Genomic DNA, 18,442 nt, shown 5'->3' with positions numbered 1-18,442 from the left:
AGCCAGGGTTGGGGAGGGGAGGGGCGAGCAGGTCGGGAGGTGAGGGGACAGAGGGAGTCGAGGGAGGAGGTGAGGGAGGAGAAGAGGGTGGAGGTAGCAGAGTCTACAGAAAGTTGGGAGAAGTAGTCGATAGGAGGGAGGTGAGAGAGAGCGGTGGAGGCAAGGACAGAGGGGGAGAGAGCGGAGGTTACAGCGAGAGGTGACAGTGGGGGTAGGAGGAGCAGGGAGAGACAGAGAAAAAGAGATGAAATAGTGATCAGAGAGGTCCAGGGGGTGACAGAGAAGGTGGAGGGGCAGCAGGCCCTGGAGAAGGTGAGGTCCAGTTGACGGCCAGCTTTGTGGGTAGGGGGGGAAGGAGAGAGACAGAAGTTGAAGGAGTGAAGGAGAGGGAGGAATCCAGCAAAGAGGCTGGGGTTGAAGAGATGGATATTGAAATCACACACACTGCACACACACTGTCATTGAAGTGCAGGCAAGCAGTGACACTACCCATGTAGGGGTCTGTGGTGACTTCTCCCTTCAGTGTGAACAGTGTTAATGAAGGCTATAGTGCAGTCAGTCTCTTCAGTGTTAATGAAGGCTATAGTGCAGTCAGTCTCTTCAGTGTTAATGAAGGCTATAGTGCAGTCAGTCTCTTCAGTGTTAATGAAGGCTATAGTGCAGTCAGTCTCTTCAGTGTTAATGAAGGCTATAGTGCAGTCAGTCTCTTCAGTGTTAATGAAGGCTATAGTGCAGTCAGTCTCTTCAGTGTTAATGAAGACTATAGTGCAGTCAGTCTCTTCAGTGTTAGTGAAGGCTATAGTGCAGTCAGTCTCTTCAGTGTTAATGAAGGCTATAGTGCAGTCAGTCTCTTCAGTGTGAACAGTGTTAATGAAGGCTATGATTTTTCCACATGGTAGATTAAAAAAAAAAAAACGCCCCCAGTTCCCAACCCAGAAACAGAGGCATTTCATTGAGGGGCTTGTGAACAGTCTAGTCTAACTTTTTTTTTTTTTTTAGAGAATGCACATTATGTTTTTTTTTTATTATTATTATTATTATTATTTATTTCTTAGCAGACACCCTTATCCAGGGCGACTTACAATCGTAAGCAAATACATTTCAAGTGTTACAATACAAGTAATACAATAAGAGCAAGAAATACAATAACTTTTGTTCAAGTGTGACAAACCATAATTCAATAATACAGCAGATAATAGTGATAGTTACATCAGGATATGATTAAATAGTGATAGTTACATCAGGTGATTAAATACAAAATACTACAGGTTAAACACTTGGCAGATTACAGTATTCTGAAGTACAGGATTAAATGCAGTAAAATAGGGGGCAGATAAGAGCAAAATAAAGCACATTTAAATGAAGGGTGATAGTGTCCCAGGATACAACAGAGGAGTTCTACAGGTGCTGTTTGAAGAGGTGAGTCTTAAGGAGGCGCCGGAATGTGGTCAGGGACTGGGCAGTCCTGACATCTGTAGGAAGGTCATTCCACCACTGCGGAGCAAGGGTGGAGAAGGAGCAGGCTCTGAAGGCAGGGGAGCGTAGCGGAGGTAGAGCCAGTCTTCTAGTGCAGGCGGAGCGGAGAGGTCGAGTGGGGGTGTAGGGAGAGATGAGGGTCTGGAGGTAGCTGGGTGCAGTCTGGTCAAGGCATCTGTAGGCTAGTACAAGAGAGGGTGAGGTGTGGAGGTTGCTCCACGCCAGGTTACCTGGTAAGTGCGGTTGGAGAGGTAGGAGGAGAACCAGGCCAGAGCAGTGCCAGAGATCCCCAGGTCAGAAAGAAAATTGTGCTAATGAAGGTTTGGAGTAAATAGCTTTGAGAATTCAGCCCTGGCTGTTTAATATTTAATACTGAGGCTAACACTCACAGTGACAGGATGTGATGAATACAGAGACAGGAACAGACAACACTGGAGCACTCTGGTACTCAGTTACTCTCTCTCTCTCTGTGTGTCTGTGCCTATCTCCCTCTGTCCCTCTGTGTCTCTGTCTGTCTGTCTCTCTGTCTCTCTCTCTGTCTCTCTCTCTGTCTCTGTCTCTTTTGTCAGGTTTTACTGGTCATGTCTCACTTCATGACAGTCTGATATATTCAGCAGCTGTGAGTGCCGTGTCGCTGTTCTCACCCAGAATAATTACCATCGTGTCCTAATGTTAGAGGCCTTTGTAAAGAGCTGGTCTCTTATCTCGGTATGTTTTGAGCAGTAGAGAAGGAAATGCGCCTCATCTTCGTTTCATGTCACACTGACTCTGTCTCTCTCTTTCCCTCAGTGTCTCTCTCTGTCTGTGCCTGTCGCTCGGTGTCTCTCTCTGTCTGTCTGTCCTTCTGTCTCTTTCTCATCCTCAAATGTCTTCATAGTTTTCAAACTTAAAGTACGTAGAGCTAACACAGTAATTGCAGTAATGTTACCTAGTCTGTGTTCCCGTCATTTCACAGTGCTCACTTTCATATATAATACATGCACCCGTTTGCAATGTCTCCACCATATCTGACATTCATTAGAAAAAATACCACAAAAAAAAACATTGATATAAAAAAGATGAGGCCTCTGAAATGACGGTAATTAAGTACAGGATAAACAACGAGAAGTGTTGAATCGGTAAGAGTAATTCACTGATTTCAAGTGCCGTTAGACACGAGAAACCGTGGATTACTTTCTTACCAATTCAACTCTGAGTTGTTAATGCCACTTAAAACAAGTCTTCCTAATTGACATCTTGTTCCATAATGAGATTCAATTGATTGTTAGTTTGGTAATTGGATTTGGTTTTTGCTCCTTTTGTTACATTTCATTCAAACAGTTAAAATGTTTATCTCTCTCATTGCGGGGATGTTGTCATGAGTTTGAGTTTGAAATCCCACTTACACAGACACAGGTGTCTGTAAGTGAAGATAGTAGCGAGGACTGTGTTTTAGATGCAGAACATGACAGTGACATTAGAAAAATAAAAAAGCAAAAAACAAAGGAATGTGAGAGAAAAAAAGAATGCACCGCCACCTCTGGCCCGATCACTTAGGGGTGCAGAGCATGGCTTTCTGTACCAGGTTTATTACAAACCATTCGAAGAGAGATGCCAGTCCCTTACATTACACTCCCGGGATGCTTGCTTTCTGTTATCAAGCTCAGACAGAATTGTGCTGCTTTGTGATGTCCACTGGAGGCTTCACTGAGATTAACCGGACTGCTAACGATACAGACTCTGTGCAATGCGTTCTTGGCCGGGTCACATTGTGAGTGAGAGCTTGTTCTCAGCTGGGTTTTTTTACTTGTAAATAAAGAAATTGATTGATTGAAGAATGGGTCTGTTAAACATATAACAAGTGTTTTCCTTTGTGTTTGAATAGTTTGGTTTGTGACTGTGCAAGGCAGTGAGGACTCAGCTTGGTCAAGGCTGGTTATTTGCAGTTCTGACTCCCCCCTGCTGTTCCTATAGCAACAGTTGCTGATTTGTTGAAGGCCTGGGAAGCAAGGGGTCACAGTTTGTGAAACAAAACAAGAAATGTAGCAGAGTGGGGTCTGGCAGCCAGCGTTTGAGCTGCGACTAAGAGGATTAAAAGATAAACTCCCTGAGTTTCAAAAGCCTGCTCTGCTGCTTGTCCAGTTGTCTTGTAGCTGACCCTCAAAGTTAGGCACCCCATCGTTTAAAAAGTGACCTGTCAGCTGACCACAGCGCTTCAACCTGGAAACACGCTCTCCAGGCTACCCTAAAAGAGGCACATGGAATATTCCTGGTTAACCGTTTGAGTGCCTGTCATATTGCGATCACTAACACGTATGTATGGAAGAGATGACATGCTTTCTGATGTGTGTTTTCATGCATGTAGGGTTCTGGGTGTTGGTATTTTCAGTCTGGGATCTGTATTGAAGCATGTATGAGTTGCCACATCTTTCCTGTTGCAGTATATCAGAACAAGATGGAGGTCTGCTTTACATTCACTGTCCCTCCAGTTCAGTCAGGTTCATCTTCATACTTTGCACCCAGTGTTTACCTGATGATGTTAAGTTTGTAGACTCTTTGACATCATTTAAGATGAAGCTTTTTGCTTTTAAAAGATGTTAGTTGTCACTGTATTGATTTGTATGGTGTTGCTAGAGGTATTTCCTGTTTGTGTATGGTTGTGCGGTGCGTGTGGTTGTGTAGGGTTGTGGGGTTGTGTGTTGTGTGGTTGGATGGTGTGTATAGTGTGTATGGTGGTGTGTGATTGGATGGTATGTGTGGTTGTGTCTGGTGTGTGGTTGGATGGTGTGTATCGTGTGTGTGTGTGTGTGTGTGGTTGGATGGTGTGTATCGTGTGTGTGTGTGTGTGTGTGTGGTTGGATGGTGTGTATCGTGTGCGTGTGTGTGTGTGTGTGTGGTTGGATGGTGTGTATCGTGTGTGTGTGTGGTTGTGTGGTTGGATGGTGTGTATAGTGTGTGGTTGTGTGGTTGGATGGTGTGTATCGTATGTGTGTGTGGTTGTGTGGTTGGATGGTGTGTGTTGTGTGTGTGGTTGTGTGGTTGGATGGTGTGTATTGTGTGTGTGGTTGTGTGGGTGGATGGTGTGTATCGTGTGTGTCTGTGTGGTTGTGTGGTTGGATGGTGTGTATAGTGTGTGTGGTTGGATGGTGTGTACAGTGTGGTTGTGTGGTTGGATGGTGTGTATTGTGTGTGTGGTTGTGTGGTTGGATGGTGTGTATCGTGTGTGTCTGTGTGGTTGGATGGTGTGTATCGTATGTGTGTGTGGTTGTGTGGTTGGATGGTGTGTGTTGTGTGTGTGTGGTTGTGTGGTTGGATGGTGTGTATCGTGTGTGGTTGGATGGTGTGTATCGTGTGTGGTTGGATGGTGTGTATCGTGTGGTTGTGTGGTTGTGTGGTTGGATGGTGTGTGTGTGGTTGGATGGTGTGTATCGTGTGTGTGGTTGTGTGGTTGGATGGTGTGTATCTTGTGTGTCTGTGTGGTTGTGTGGTTGGATGGTGTGTATTGTGTGTGTGGTTCTGTGGTTGGATGGTGTGTATCGTGTGGTTGTGTGGTTGGATGGTGTGTATCGTGTGGTTGTGTGGTTGTGTGGTTGGATGGTGTGTGTGTGGTTGGATGGTGTGTATCGTGTGTGTGGTTGTGTGGTTGGATGGTGTGTATCTTGTGTGTCTGTGTGGTTGTGTGGTTGGATGGTGTGTATTGTGTGTGTGGTTGTGTGGGTGGATGGTGTGTATCGTGTGTGTCTGTGTGGTTGTGTGGTTGGATGGTGTGTATAGTGTGTGTGGTTGGATGGTGTGTACAGTGTGGTTGTGTGGTTGGATGGTGTGTATTGTGTGTGTGGTTGTGTGGTTGGATGGTGTGTATAGTGTGTGGTTGTGTGGTTGGATGGTGTGTATCGTGTGTGTCTGTGTGGTTGGATGGTGTGTATCGTATGTGTGTGTGGTTGTGTGGTTGGATGGTGTGTGTTGTGTGTGTGTGGTTGTGTGGTTGGATGGTGTGTATCGTGTGTGGTTGGATGGTGTGTATCGTGTGTGGTTGGATGGTGTGTATCGTGTGGTTGTGTGGTTGTGTGGTTGGATGGTGTGTGTGTGGTTGGATGGTGTGTATCGTGTGTGTGGTTGTGTGGTTGGATGGTGTGTATCTTGTGTGTCTGTGTGGTTGTGTGGTTGGATGGTGTGTATTGTGTGTGTGGTTCTGTGGTTGGATGGTGTGTATCGTGTGGTTGTGTGGTTGGATGGTGTGTACAGTGTGGTTGTGTGGTTGGATGGTGTGTATCGTGTGTGTGGTTGTGTGGTTGGATGGTGTGTATCGTGTGTGTGGTTGGATGGTGTGTATCGTGTGTGTGGTTGTGTGGTTGGATGGTGTGTATAGTGTGTGTGGTTGTGTGGTTGGATGGTGTGTACAGTGTGTGTGGTTGTGTGGGTGGATGGTGTGTATAGTTTGTGTTCCAGCCTCCCTCCCTCCAGCTCAGAGCAGCGTGGCTGTGACAGTGTGGCTAGCAGCCTCCCTCCCTCCCTCCAGCTCAGAGCAGTGTGGCTGTGACAGTGTGGTTAGCAGCCTCCCTCCCTCCCTCCAGCTCAGCGCAGCGTGGCTGTGACAGTGTGACTAGCAGCCTCCCTCCAGCTCAGAGCAGTGTGGCTGTGACAGTGTGGTTAGCAGCCTCCCTCCCTCCCTCCAGCTCAGAGCAGTGTGGCTGTGACAGTGTGGTTAGCAGCCTCCCTCCCTCCCTCCAGCTCAGCGCAGCGTGGCTGTGACAGTGTGACTAGCAGCCTCCCTCCAGCTCAGAGCAGTGTGGCTGTGACAGTGTGGTTAGCAGCCTCCCTCCCTCCCTCCAGCTCAGAGCAGTGTGGCTGTGACAGTGTGGCTAGCAGCCTCCCTCCCTCCCTCCAGCTCAGAGCAGTGTGGCTGTGACAGTGTGGTTAGCAGCCTCCCTCCCTCCCTCCAGCTCAGAGCAGTGTGGCTGTGACAGTGTGGTTAGCAGCCTCCCTCCCTCCCTCCAGCTCAGAGCAGCGTGGCTGTGACAGTGTGGCTAGCAGCCTCCCTCCCTCCCTCCAGCTCAGCGCAGCGTGGCTGTGACAGTGTGGTTAGCAGCCTCCCTCCCTCCCTCCAGCTCAGAGCAGTGTGGCTGTGACAGTGTGGCTAGCAGCCTCCCTCCCTCCCTCCAACTCAGAGCAGCGTGGCTGTGACAGTGTGACTAGCAGCCTCCCTCCAGCTCAGAGCAGCGTGGCTGTGACAGTGTGATTAGCAGCCTCCCTCCAGCTCAGAGCAGCGTGGCTGTGACAGTGTGACTAGCAGCCTCCCTCCAGCTCAGAGCAGCGTGGCTGTGACAGTGTGACTAGCAGCCTCCCTCCAGCTCAGAGCAGCGTGGCTGTGACAGTGTGACTAGCAGCCTCCCTCCAGCTCAGCGCAGCGTGGCTATGACAGTGTGGCTAGCAGCCTCCCTCCCTCCCTCCAGCTCAGCGCAGCGTGGCTGTGACAGTGTGGCTAGCAGCCTCCCTCCTTCCCTCCAGCTCAGAGCAGTGTGGCTGTGACAGTGTGACTAGCAGCCTCCCTCCAGCTCAGAGCAGCGTAGCTGTGACAGTGTGGCTAGCAGCCTCCCTCCCTCCCCCCAGCTCAGAGCAGCGTGGCTATGACAGTGTGGCTAGCAGCCTCCCTCCCTCCCTCCAGCTCAGCGCAGCGTGGCTATGACAGTGTGGCTAGCAGCCTCCCTCCCGCTCCAGGGTATTTCAAGATATTTAAATTACAATTCATGAGATCATTCAGTAAAAAGGTTCACTTCTGTTTGCTGTAGATCTCACATACATATAAAAAAGCAAACATGTATATTCAATTTAAATAAATGCATGTCTTGTACCAAACTATGGGCACTTTTACACCTAGTTCACTTGCAAGTGATTTGAATCGTGGCTTACTTGCAAACTATTTTTTGTTTCAGTTCGTTTTACACCAGAGAAATTCAAGCAAACTTCAGTTTCTTTAAAAGTGCATTCAGATGTGTTTGTTTGGTTCACATGCAGCTTCATCCAGACTAGAGTGCTATTGGTTTCACATTGCACTTTCCAAACACGCTCTCTTGCTGATTACTAGAGCGGAAGTTCTCTCTGGAAAAACTGTTTCCATCATGCCCAACATGGAAAGTACTTTAGGTGCTGTGGCTGTGCTGTTGTCTGTGTTCTTTTGGTTTATTTGGTGCTAACAACATCAATCATTGCAGAAGAAACGGAACATGGCGAAAGAATTTCACGTGTTTGTCGGAAAAAACACTCTTTCAGAGGAAAAGCGTGAGCGACCTCTGGTGTTTGGAAGATGTTTCAAGAGAAGGCAGATATTACATCGGCAAGCTTTTTATCAAGCTTTATTCACCACATGTCTTTCTACTAGAGACAAGCTCATCTTACCAGATGATAATGAAAAAGATGTACATATTGTAAATTCAACAGACTGCAATTTAGCTGTTATTGATGGTGATGATAAGAAAAGCTTCTTGTATATAGTGATCTGTCCACACTAGTTAAGCCTCAGTTTCAGCACTACCCCAAGTCATTTCTCGTGAAGGCATGTTTTTGACAAGCCCTGCGTTGCGTATGAACGACAGTGGCAAGACACTTTTTTTGGTGCTTGCTGAAGTACGTCACTTCCACAATGTGCTTCTCTGTTTGGAGCGCTTCGTTTCCAAGTGAACTGGAGTACGTTTGGCTTCACATTGCAAAACGTTGAAACGGAGCAAAGTGGCAAACGTACCGTCCCCTTCCAAGCGAAGCGAGACGACCATTTCAAGTGATCTTGGTTCACTTGGTTAGATGCGCACCCTGGTGCGAGTCCATGGATCTCAGAGGCTTCACAGATCACTCCAAAAAACCGAACCCCACTTCAATCCACATCAAAGGGTCAAATAGGTGTGACAGTGCCCTATGTTAGAGTGGTTTCAAATGACATCTTCTTATTGTAAAAGAACTTTAAAGAAGGCAAATGCCTCACCCCTGAAATATGCTTTTAACCACAGCACTAGCAGCAGCAGATCACATGATCTAAGCACAGGTTCTAATAGGAGGAGTCCAGAGAGTTTTTTTTCCTCAGAGGAGGCAAGCCTCTGTTATGAACTCCTATCTGCTATTATCCACAGCACTAGCAGTGCAGATGACATAGTCTGATCCCTGGTTTTAATTGGAGGAGCCACTCACACCCTCCCGCCCCCTGCTGAAGCACTGCTGTACTGAGTGAAGTGTTCAGTCATGGAAATTGCATCATTTGGTTTTGCATCCAATTTTCTGAAGGGGATTTTAAAAAGTGACCAGAAAAACTAAAAAATTCATCACAACGGTAGGAAAATTGAAAAAGGCAATGTATTTAAACCCAGCTGTTTTATCTCTTATTGGCCCTTGGGGTTTGTCTTGTGCAGCATTTTTAAAGGCAGAATGGAGGATAACACTGTTGACTGGCTAATGAAGACTCTGTTTGCCATGCCAGATTACACGGAAAAACTGTATAAATTCTGAAGGGAGGCCACTACCAAAAATAGAAAATCCGAGCAAGAACAGGTCATTTCAGAGTGGCTGGTATGAGGGGTAGCCCTCTTGACTTTTCAGTAACTGTGGTAGTTGTGATTTTAGTGATTTTACACATCTGGATACACATCTATAAAACATCAGTGGATCCAGCTCTGTAGGAACAAACATTCCACGGTCACGATGAAACACCAGATTCACTTAACATGGGAAACTACAGGGAACTTACAGAAAGAATTACTCCCTGTGATGGGTTACTTGCTGCTCACATTGAACAAGCAAACGTATTTACTAGGATGTCAAAACCCATCCAGAATGACTGGATTTCATCCATTTCCTGTACTGTGCTAGAAGCGATCAAGAAAGAAATTAAGAAGCTCCTTTTTTTGCATGGCAGATTGATGAAACAACGGGTTTGTAATTGTGCCTCGTCTGACTTAGAAGCCAGCACCCGTCACTGATCGGGACCCAGCTGCAGCTCACTCAGAACCTGTACCACAGTCCAGCCATAACACTGGGCCATCGGGTCTGTTCCAGACAAAGGGCAAAGACAAGAAAACGGGCCTGCTATTCTGAGGTCCTGTGGTGTTTGTGTGGGGAGGGGCAGGGGTCCTGTGTTCTCACTGTGTCACCCCTGCCAGGCTGCTCTGAGCTAGGGTTCAGGTTTCAAACACACAGCTCTTTTCAGCTCTGCTCTGCAGGGCGGCACGCTCCATTAGGAGCAGGAATGCAAAGGTGGCAGCCAGCGCTCCCTCTGTCGATCCAGCACTCCTTCCCTCCAGTGCTCTCTCTTTCTTTCTCTCTCTCTCCCTCCCTCCCTCTCCCCTCTATTTTCTCTCCTACATGTACACACCATCTCTCTCTCTCTCTCTCGTTCTCGTTCTGCTACTTTACTCACTCTGCTAAACCTCTCTTGCCCTCCATTCTCCCCTCCCTATTCCTGAGACACACATAGAGCAAAGGTCAGTGCAGAGTTGTTAATGAGAAACATGTGTGTGAGTGCTCAGTGCAGCAGTGTGTGTCTGTAGGGGGGTGGGGGGTGGTGTGTGTGTGTGTGTGTGAGGGGAGGGGGGAGTGTGGCTGTGTGTGTGTGTGTGTGTGTGTGTGTGCCTCTTGGGTCTGTGAAGGATGGTAATTGGTAAGATACATGATTTATGGATCTCAGTGTGGTCCCAGGTAGTGCTGTGAGCTGTAAACATCTGCCATCAGCCTTTAGTGTGGCCGGGCTGCTCCTCACAGGACTGCTCTTCATCTGAAGCAGCTGTAGTGAACACTTTAGTGTGGCTGGGCTGCTCCTCACAGGACTGCTCTTCATCTGAAGCAGCTGTAGTGAACACTTTAGTGTGGCTGGGCTGCTCCTCACAGGACTGCTCTTCATCTGAAGCAGCTGTAGTGAACACTTTAGTGTGGCTGGGCTGCTCCTCACAGGACTGCTCTTCATCTGAAGCAGCTGTAGTGAACACTTTAGTGTGGCTGGGCTGCTCCTCACAGGACTGCTCTTCATTTCTTTTGAAAATCCTGACGTGCATTCAGTAATATAGAAAAGCTGCATCTCTGTTACAAGTCCGTTTCAGACACGGCCGTAGACTTTGATTGCAGGTCGATAGTCAGAGCTCAGCAGACAGGTGCCTCCGGCAGACTGCATACAATACTGCAGTGATGTGCAGTGAGCATCGAGGGGTAACTGCATACAATACTGCAGTGATGTGCAGTGAGCGTCGAGGGAAGACCACTGTCCCCCCAGAACACTTCTGTCTGCCTGTACGCACCTCTACACCCTATTGACAGTGTTATGGCATGTGTGTGTGTGTCTATGTGGTGTGGTGCCTCTGAGAAAAATCTCACTTCCACACAAGATCCAGCCAGCCAGTCCCAGTGCCAGTGATGCCCCTCTGCCCCACTCCTCCTGCCCAGCCTGTTTCTGGGGGTCAGGAGGGTCTGCCCTGGGTATCAGCTGGGGTTCTTACTCTGCTGTACCCTTACACATGGTTGAACTGTCCCTTTTGTTTCCTCATTTTAACGTGTCTGCTTGGCTTGTTAACAGCAGGATTTTCCAATATTTGCATTTCTTTTGAGAATCGCTCAAGGCTGGCGATCCTTCTTGCTTTCCGTATTGACTCTTGTGGATAGAGGTCATCTCAAGACTGTATCCCGCGTTGCTTTGGTTCCTACCGTAAATGTGTGTGATGCTAACCCTAACTCACAGTGCAGACTTCACAGCGCTGGGAAGCTACACTTTCACAAGCGTACACGGATGTGCCTTCCACTGTCCAGCGTGTATCACACACACTGTATCCACAAAACCACTTCCCCAATGAGGATGAAACCAGGTTATCAACAGCATCACAATCCAGGGGGTATGGAGGACTCGCTGTGTCCATATGTATTCATGTCTCACTTATTCACCTAGTGTATACTCAGAGCTCTAATATCGCTTCAAGTTGTTTCAGCCAATCAGAGATAGCCATTCATTTATTAACAGCACAAATCCGACCCATGCAGTCAGCCCCTTTCACACTGGCACTTTGACCCGGCTCCCAGCGATCTACCTCAGGATCTCACCCAGGTCAGCCCTTCTTTATCAGCAGTGTGAAATGCATAGCCGACCTACATGACACCAGGTCCTGACCCAGTTAGGTTCCGACCCGAGTAGAGCATGCCAGTGTGAAAGGGACTATACTGCTACACATGTGGTTACTGTGCTCGCCCTTTCTAATGCTGGAGTCGGGAGACACAATTATAATGACAGTGCTAGTGGAAGGGGATTAGGGTGCAATGGGAGCCACGCACATGCTGTCTTATAACAGACCTGTGGTAGCAAGGACTGTACATCCCTACAGATAGGAGGAGCTGGAGGATCCAAAGCGTTGCATGGTAACCTCAGGAGTGATTCAGTGCTCAGTGTTTACCAATGCTGGTGTCAATATCCCCTCTGTAACCAAGCGCTGCTCCCTGACTGCTCTGTATATCTCCAGCCTGTTTGTCTTGGATGTAGAACATCTTATAATGAGCGCACGCTGCAACCCAAAGCTGCTTCTGTTCCTGGACAGTGTAATCCTGCCTTACACCCAACAGTCCAGATAAGCTGTGTGCCTGCCGTTTCTATACATTAAAAGATCCGAAATACACACTCAGTTTAAATTGAATCCTTAAATACGCATAGCAATTTTGATGCACATCTTGTCTGCCTCCCCTAAAACTTCCACTAACAACTACATCTCCCAGAATACAACATCTGCAGTTACTAGGAAACGGTACACAAGAAAAACCCACCCAACACACATTATCCAGTCTCTGACTAGTCCTGTTGTCCTTGCAGCCAATCACAGTAAGAATAAGATCAATTGGAAGCTACACAGGTTGAAGTGTAAACACCAGAGTCCAGCTACAAATCCAAGTGGAACCATCATCAGAGGCAACCGCTAAAAAAAGGTGTCTATAATATTCAACAAACTGTTTTATAACTTATTAAAGCATTTCCTTATTTTTTTTATCTGTACGGCTTTATATTGAAGTTTTAACATGTAATTAATTTGCAGTCAGTGTGATACCTAGAAAAAATTTGCTTAGCCAATAAAGACCCTTGTAGAACACACGTGTGACTGTACAGCAGTTATTATTATTATTATTATTATTATTATTATTATTATTACATTGCAATTAAAATGGAAGGCTCTGTTTTAATGCCTACCCCATTACCATTAAAGATTGTACAGTATTTATCGAGGTTACTCATGACCTCAAGGTAATGTTGCATTTTACCCCCTGAAAATACATTTTACTCTCTCAGTGTTGAAATCAGAGGGTGAGTTACTCCCAGACCCGAACACCCTTATCTGGAGCGCGGCTTTCACCTCTTTATATATATAGAGCATTGGTCATGCAACCTCACTGCTTGAGTCAAGCGCCCAAACAGGAGCTGGCATTGCGAAGGACAGACTGTATCAACGCAGCAGGGTTTATGAGCCCCGGGAGGAGGAGGTTTGAACATCTAAGGTTCAGTTCTTCGTGTTTATTGGGTGTCTGGTGTCACTATTTCCACATCATAGTTGGCAAACCTAATAATATGAAGTTATCTTAACTTATGGCTGCTGATCAGTTTTCACTTGGTGCGATGACATCATCATCATGTGATACCTCTCAATACAGAATTAAAGATTATACAAAAAATAGAATGCTGGATCCACTAAAACAAAATCAGCAACAGCACCTTGTATTATATAAAAGCTGATTCCAGAGGTTTGTAAGCATGAAATAAGTCGCCATGTTCATGCAAACAGCCTCAGGAGAGCAGACTGTGTGATTGACATAGAGGGCATCCAATAGAAATCCAGTATTTTCATGATCAGCTGTAGTCCGGCCTCCAGTAATCCTGCCTGCCAAATTGAACCGTTATTAATACTATCCATAGAGGTGATTTCTCTCTAATAGATATATAAGAGTTTGTTTTTTTCAAAACATTTGCTCATGTATAAAGATGACTATATAGTGTTTGACAGTTTGAATGGGAAACAACAGTTAACACAGCATATTGAATCATTGTCAGATTGAAAGCCCTCTCTCTGCCTGTGTCTTCTATTTTCACAGGTTAATACATTTCTGTGATGTCACCCTTTGATCTTTTCATTGATTCATTCTGCGAATCGCCTAACTAAAAGTGGCTTTGAAGAGAAGGGGAGAGCGCAGGGCAGCTTGATGATTTAACAAAACCACAGTGAAGGAAGCGTAACAAAGGAGCGAAAACCAAATCCAATTACCAAATGAACAATCAATTGAATCTCGTTATGGAACAAGATGTCAATTAGGAAGACATGTTTTAAGAGGCATTAACAACTCAGAGTGTTGAATTGTTTTTAACCATACAGATCTTTTTCACGTTAGCCGTTGTTCTGCCTTTTTACAAAATGTTTATTGCAGATGAGATTCCTTTACATTATCAGGTTCGTTTCAGTTGATTCAGTTCACGCAATCGAGAGATCAATGCGTTTAAAGGAAAATCTAAAATCCAAGGTCCCCCTGACTGGCCCCTGAGTGTGTTTGGATGGCTGGTGTGTGTGCGTGTGCTCGAGGCTTGACTCTGCTGTGCTGGGGATGGAGTGCATGCAGACACAGCCCGTACTAGAGCTGCTGGAGTAGAGTCACTCAGGGTAATTGTGATCTCATGGGAAATGGGAGCTGTACAAAAAACAGTACTTGATGCCAATTGGAATACAGAGGAGGGTGGGTCTGTCTGTGACAGTGTCTGTCCCCTCCACTAATAATCACTGCATTGAAGAACGTAATGGGAGTCAATGAGGACGAGCTCTGGATAATCTCACTGCAGTTAATATCACTTCAGAAAAGCATGCAAAGATAACGTGCAAGTGAGTTGCTGTACAGCATTGCTATGTTCCAGATATACAGCAGCACAGTGCAGCATGCAGCACAATGTGATTTTAGACATTACAGCGTGCTGTACGTGTGAAGCGAAATCGCACCGTTCAACACTATTGAAATGCAATACCTCTGACATAGCTGTTGTCAGCACTGCTGTAACCCTTGTGTTGCTGAGTTATAAGAAACATCAGGGCCATGTTTTCAAAGGGTTTACTCAGGGGTTCATTTGTAAACACAAAGGCGGCGGATCTCATCGTTACAGAAGAGGGAGAGCATGTTTGTTTCTGATGTGCTGCCCTGGATTTACAGCAGCTCCTGTATGTGCTTCACGGTCTCCTCTGCTTGTGGGTTTCGTGCTGCATTGTTGGTGTTGGTAGCTGCATGCAGGCGTGTTAGAACTTCATCTTCAGGTCTGAACAATACCAGCAGCGGGCCGGCTAATCTACTGACCTGGAGCCACGACACTGCTGCTAAAACCCTGGATCTACTCCATGATATAAAACTGAGAAGCAAACAGCTTCACTGCATAGAAAAAAATAATTAATCAAAGCTCTTGTGTGGTTTGGTTCTAGTTTTATTAAACCAGTAACTTTTTTTTTCCAAAAAATATATATAGGAGTTCATTAAAGACTGGAGGAAACGCTTTGAAAATATTGCCATAGTTTACGAATGAGAGGAGGCCAGTTGGCCCATCAGTGTTGTCTGGATCTTAAAGGATCCCTGTGATTCTGCATGAACAGCATGGCTAGCTAACCCAGTCCATACCTAATGCTCATCAGAGTGCTAGTCTAACTCAGTATGGGTTCCTCTGTGCTTTAACCAGGTTCTGTATGTAATCTCAAAAGCACTGCCTGGTGTACAGGACACACCGGCCTGATGCTGTACTTGTTTGAGAGTGGCCCAGGACTAAGTGGCAGGCAGGGGGTGTTCAGGTTAGGATTAAGGTGCACTCTGCTCTCTCCCCCTCTCTAACCCCCCTCTCTCTCTGTCACCCCCCTCTCTACCCCCCCTCTCTCTCCTCTCTCACCCCCCTCCCTCTCTCTCTCTCCTCTCTCCTCTCTCCTCTCTCTCCCCTCTCTCCCACCCTCGCTCCACTCTCCCTCTCTCCCCCCTCTCCCCTCTCCCTCCTCTCTCTCTCCTCTCTAACCTCTCTCTCCTCTCTCTCCCCTCTCTCCCCCTCTCTCCTCTGTCTCCCCTAACCCCCTCTCTCCACTCTCACCCTCTCTCTCCTCTCCCCCTCTCTCCTCTCTCTCCTCTCCCCCTCCCTCCTCTCTCTCCCCTCTCTCCCCCTCTCTCCTCTCCCCTCTCTAACCTCCCTCTCCTCTCTCTCCCCTACCCCCCCTACACTCTCACCCTCTCTCCTCTCTCCTCTCTCTCCCCCTCTCTCTCCTCTCTCTCCCCCTCTCTCCTCTCTCTCCTCTCCCCCTCCCTCCTCTCTCTCCCCTCTCTCCCCCTCTCTCCTCTCCCCTCTGTAACCTCCCTCTCCTCTCTGTCCCCTACCCCCCCTACACTCTCACCCTCTCTCCTCTCTCCTCTCTCTCCCCTCTCTAACCCCTCTCTCCTCTCTCTTCTCTTCTCAGATGCTGGCTGCAGGCCGGTCCCAGTTGGGGGTGTGTTGAATGGGGTATTCCCGGCAGAGCAGCCCACTTCCCCCTGTGTGATTCTGAGAGAGGAGGAGGAGGAGGAGGAGGTGGAGAAGGGTGCCGGGACTGGATATCAGCGCAGAGAGCTCGCCCGAGTCCGGTGAATACAGAGACACACACACACACACACAGACATGCACACACACAAACAAACACACACACACACACTGAGGCACGCACTAATACACACACACACATGTGCACACATACTGGGATACACACACATACAGATACACACATGATGGTGACACACTCACAGAGACCACAGTCAGACACACACACACACACACATACACACATAGCCATACACAGGCCACCCCATCCCAGTAGAGTGAGGTGACAGACACAGTGAGACACTCACACACAAGACACTCGCACACAAACATTGAGACACTCACACACCGAGACACTCGCACACGAGACCCTGAGACACTCGCACACGAGACCCTGAGACACTCACACACCAAGATCCTGAGACACTCACACAACAAGACCCGGAGACACTCACACACCGAGACCCTGAGACACTCACACTACGAGACACTGTGACACTCGCACACCGAGACACTGATACACTCACACACTGAGGCACTGTGACACACACACACCGAGACACTGTGTCACTCACACACTGAGGCACTGTGACACACACACACCGAGACACTGTGACACACACACACCGAGACACTGTGTCACTCACACACTGAGGCACTGTGACACACACACAACGAGACACTGTGACACACACACACCGAGACACTGAGACACACACACACACCGAGACCCTAAGACACTCACACACGAGACCCTGAGACACTCGCACACTGAGACACTGTGACACACACACACCGAGACCCAGAGACACACACACACCGAGGCCCCGAGACACACACACACTGAGGCACTGTGACACACACACTGAGGCACTGTGGCACACACACTGAGACACTGTGGCACACACACTGAGGCACTGTGACACACAAACTGAGACACTGTGACACACACACACCGAGACACTGTGACACATACACACCGAGACCCTGAGACACTCACACACTGAGGCACTGTGACACACACACTGAGACACTGTGACACACACACACCGAGACCCAGAGACACACACACACCGAGGCCCCGAGACACACACACACTGAGGCACTGTGACACACACACTGAGGCACTGTGGCACACACACTGAGACACTGTGGCACACACACTGAGGCACTGTGACACACACACTGAGACACTGTGACACACACACACCGAGACCCCGAGACACATACACACCGAGACCCTGAGACACTCACACACTGAGACCCTGAGACACTCGCACACTGAGACACTGTGACACACACACTGAGACACTGTGACACACACACTGAGACACTGTGACACACACACACCGAGACCCAGAGACACACACACACCGAGGCCCCGAGACACACACACACTGAGGCACTGTGACACACACACTGAGGCACTGTGACACACACACTGAGACACTGTGACACACACACTGAGGCACTGTGACACACACACTGAGACACTGTGACACACACACACCGAGACACTGAGACACTCACACACTGAGGCACTGTGACACACACACTGAGACACTGTGACACACACACACACCGAGACCCCGAGACACTCACACTGAGACACTGTGACACACACACACCGAGACCCCGAGACACTCACACACCGAGACACTGTGACACTCACACACCGAGACCCTGAGACACTCGCACACCGAGGCACTGTGTCACTCACACACTGAGGCACTGTGATACACACACACCGAGACCCTGAGACACTCACACACTGAGACTCTGTGACACACTCACACTGAGACACTGTGACACACACACACCGTGACCTCAAGACGCTAGCACACTGAGGTACTGTGACACACACACTGAGACACTGTGACACACACACACACACACTGAGGCACTGTGACACACACACAGAGACCCCGAGACACTCACACACTGAGGCACTGTGACATTCACACTGAGACACTGTGACATACACACACCGAGACCCCAAGACACACACTGAGACACTCACACACTGAGGCACTGTGACACACACACACTGTGACACACACACACACTGAGACACTGAGACATTCACACACAGAGACACTCGCACACTGAGACACTGAGACATTCACACACTGAGACACTCACACACCGAAATACTGAGACATTCACACACTGAGACACTTGCACACAGAGACACTGAGACACTGAGGCATTCACACACTGAGACACTGTGACGTTCACACACTGAGACACTGTGACATTCGTACACTGAGACGCTCGCACACCGAGACACACTCGGTGTGTGACAGTGTGAGAGCGTGTTCAGTGTTCAGTGTGTGTGTGAGAGTGTGTTCAGTGCTTGGTGTGTGTGTGAATGTTTCGTACTTTGTGTGTGTCAGAGAGTGAGGGTGTGTG

General features: G+C 48.0%; 1 protein-coding gene across 4 annotated transcripts in view; it reads left to right on the top strand.

Annotated features, from left to right (window-relative positions):
• LOC131699745 (transcription factor Gibbin-like) overlaps positions 1 to 18,442 on the top strand; it is a 70,691-nt gene that overhangs the window by 34,730 nt on the left and 17,519 nt on the right. For 3 of the 4 annotated variants that reach the window (XM_058997721.1, XM_058997720.1, XM_058997719.1), the window contains exon 2: positions 15,915 to 16,077. The exons of the other annotated variant lie outside the window; for it this stretch is intronic. In XM_058997721.1, the coding sequence (XP_058853704.1) occupies positions 15,915 to 16,077 (163 nt within the window). The remainder of the gene's footprint in view (positions 1 to 15,914; positions 16,078 to 18,442) is intronic. 4 annotated transcript variants of the gene reach the window in all.

Source organism: Acipenser ruthenus, chromosome 23, assembly GCF_902713425.1.
Source record: "Acipenser ruthenus chromosome 23, fAciRut3.2 maternal haplotype, whole genome shotgun sequence".
In the NCBI taxonomy this organism is placed as follows: Eukaryota; Metazoa; Chordata; class Actinopteri; order Acipenseriformes; family Acipenseridae; genus Acipenser; species Acipenser ruthenus.
This window is presented reverse-complemented; position numbering and strand designations above follow the sequence as displayed.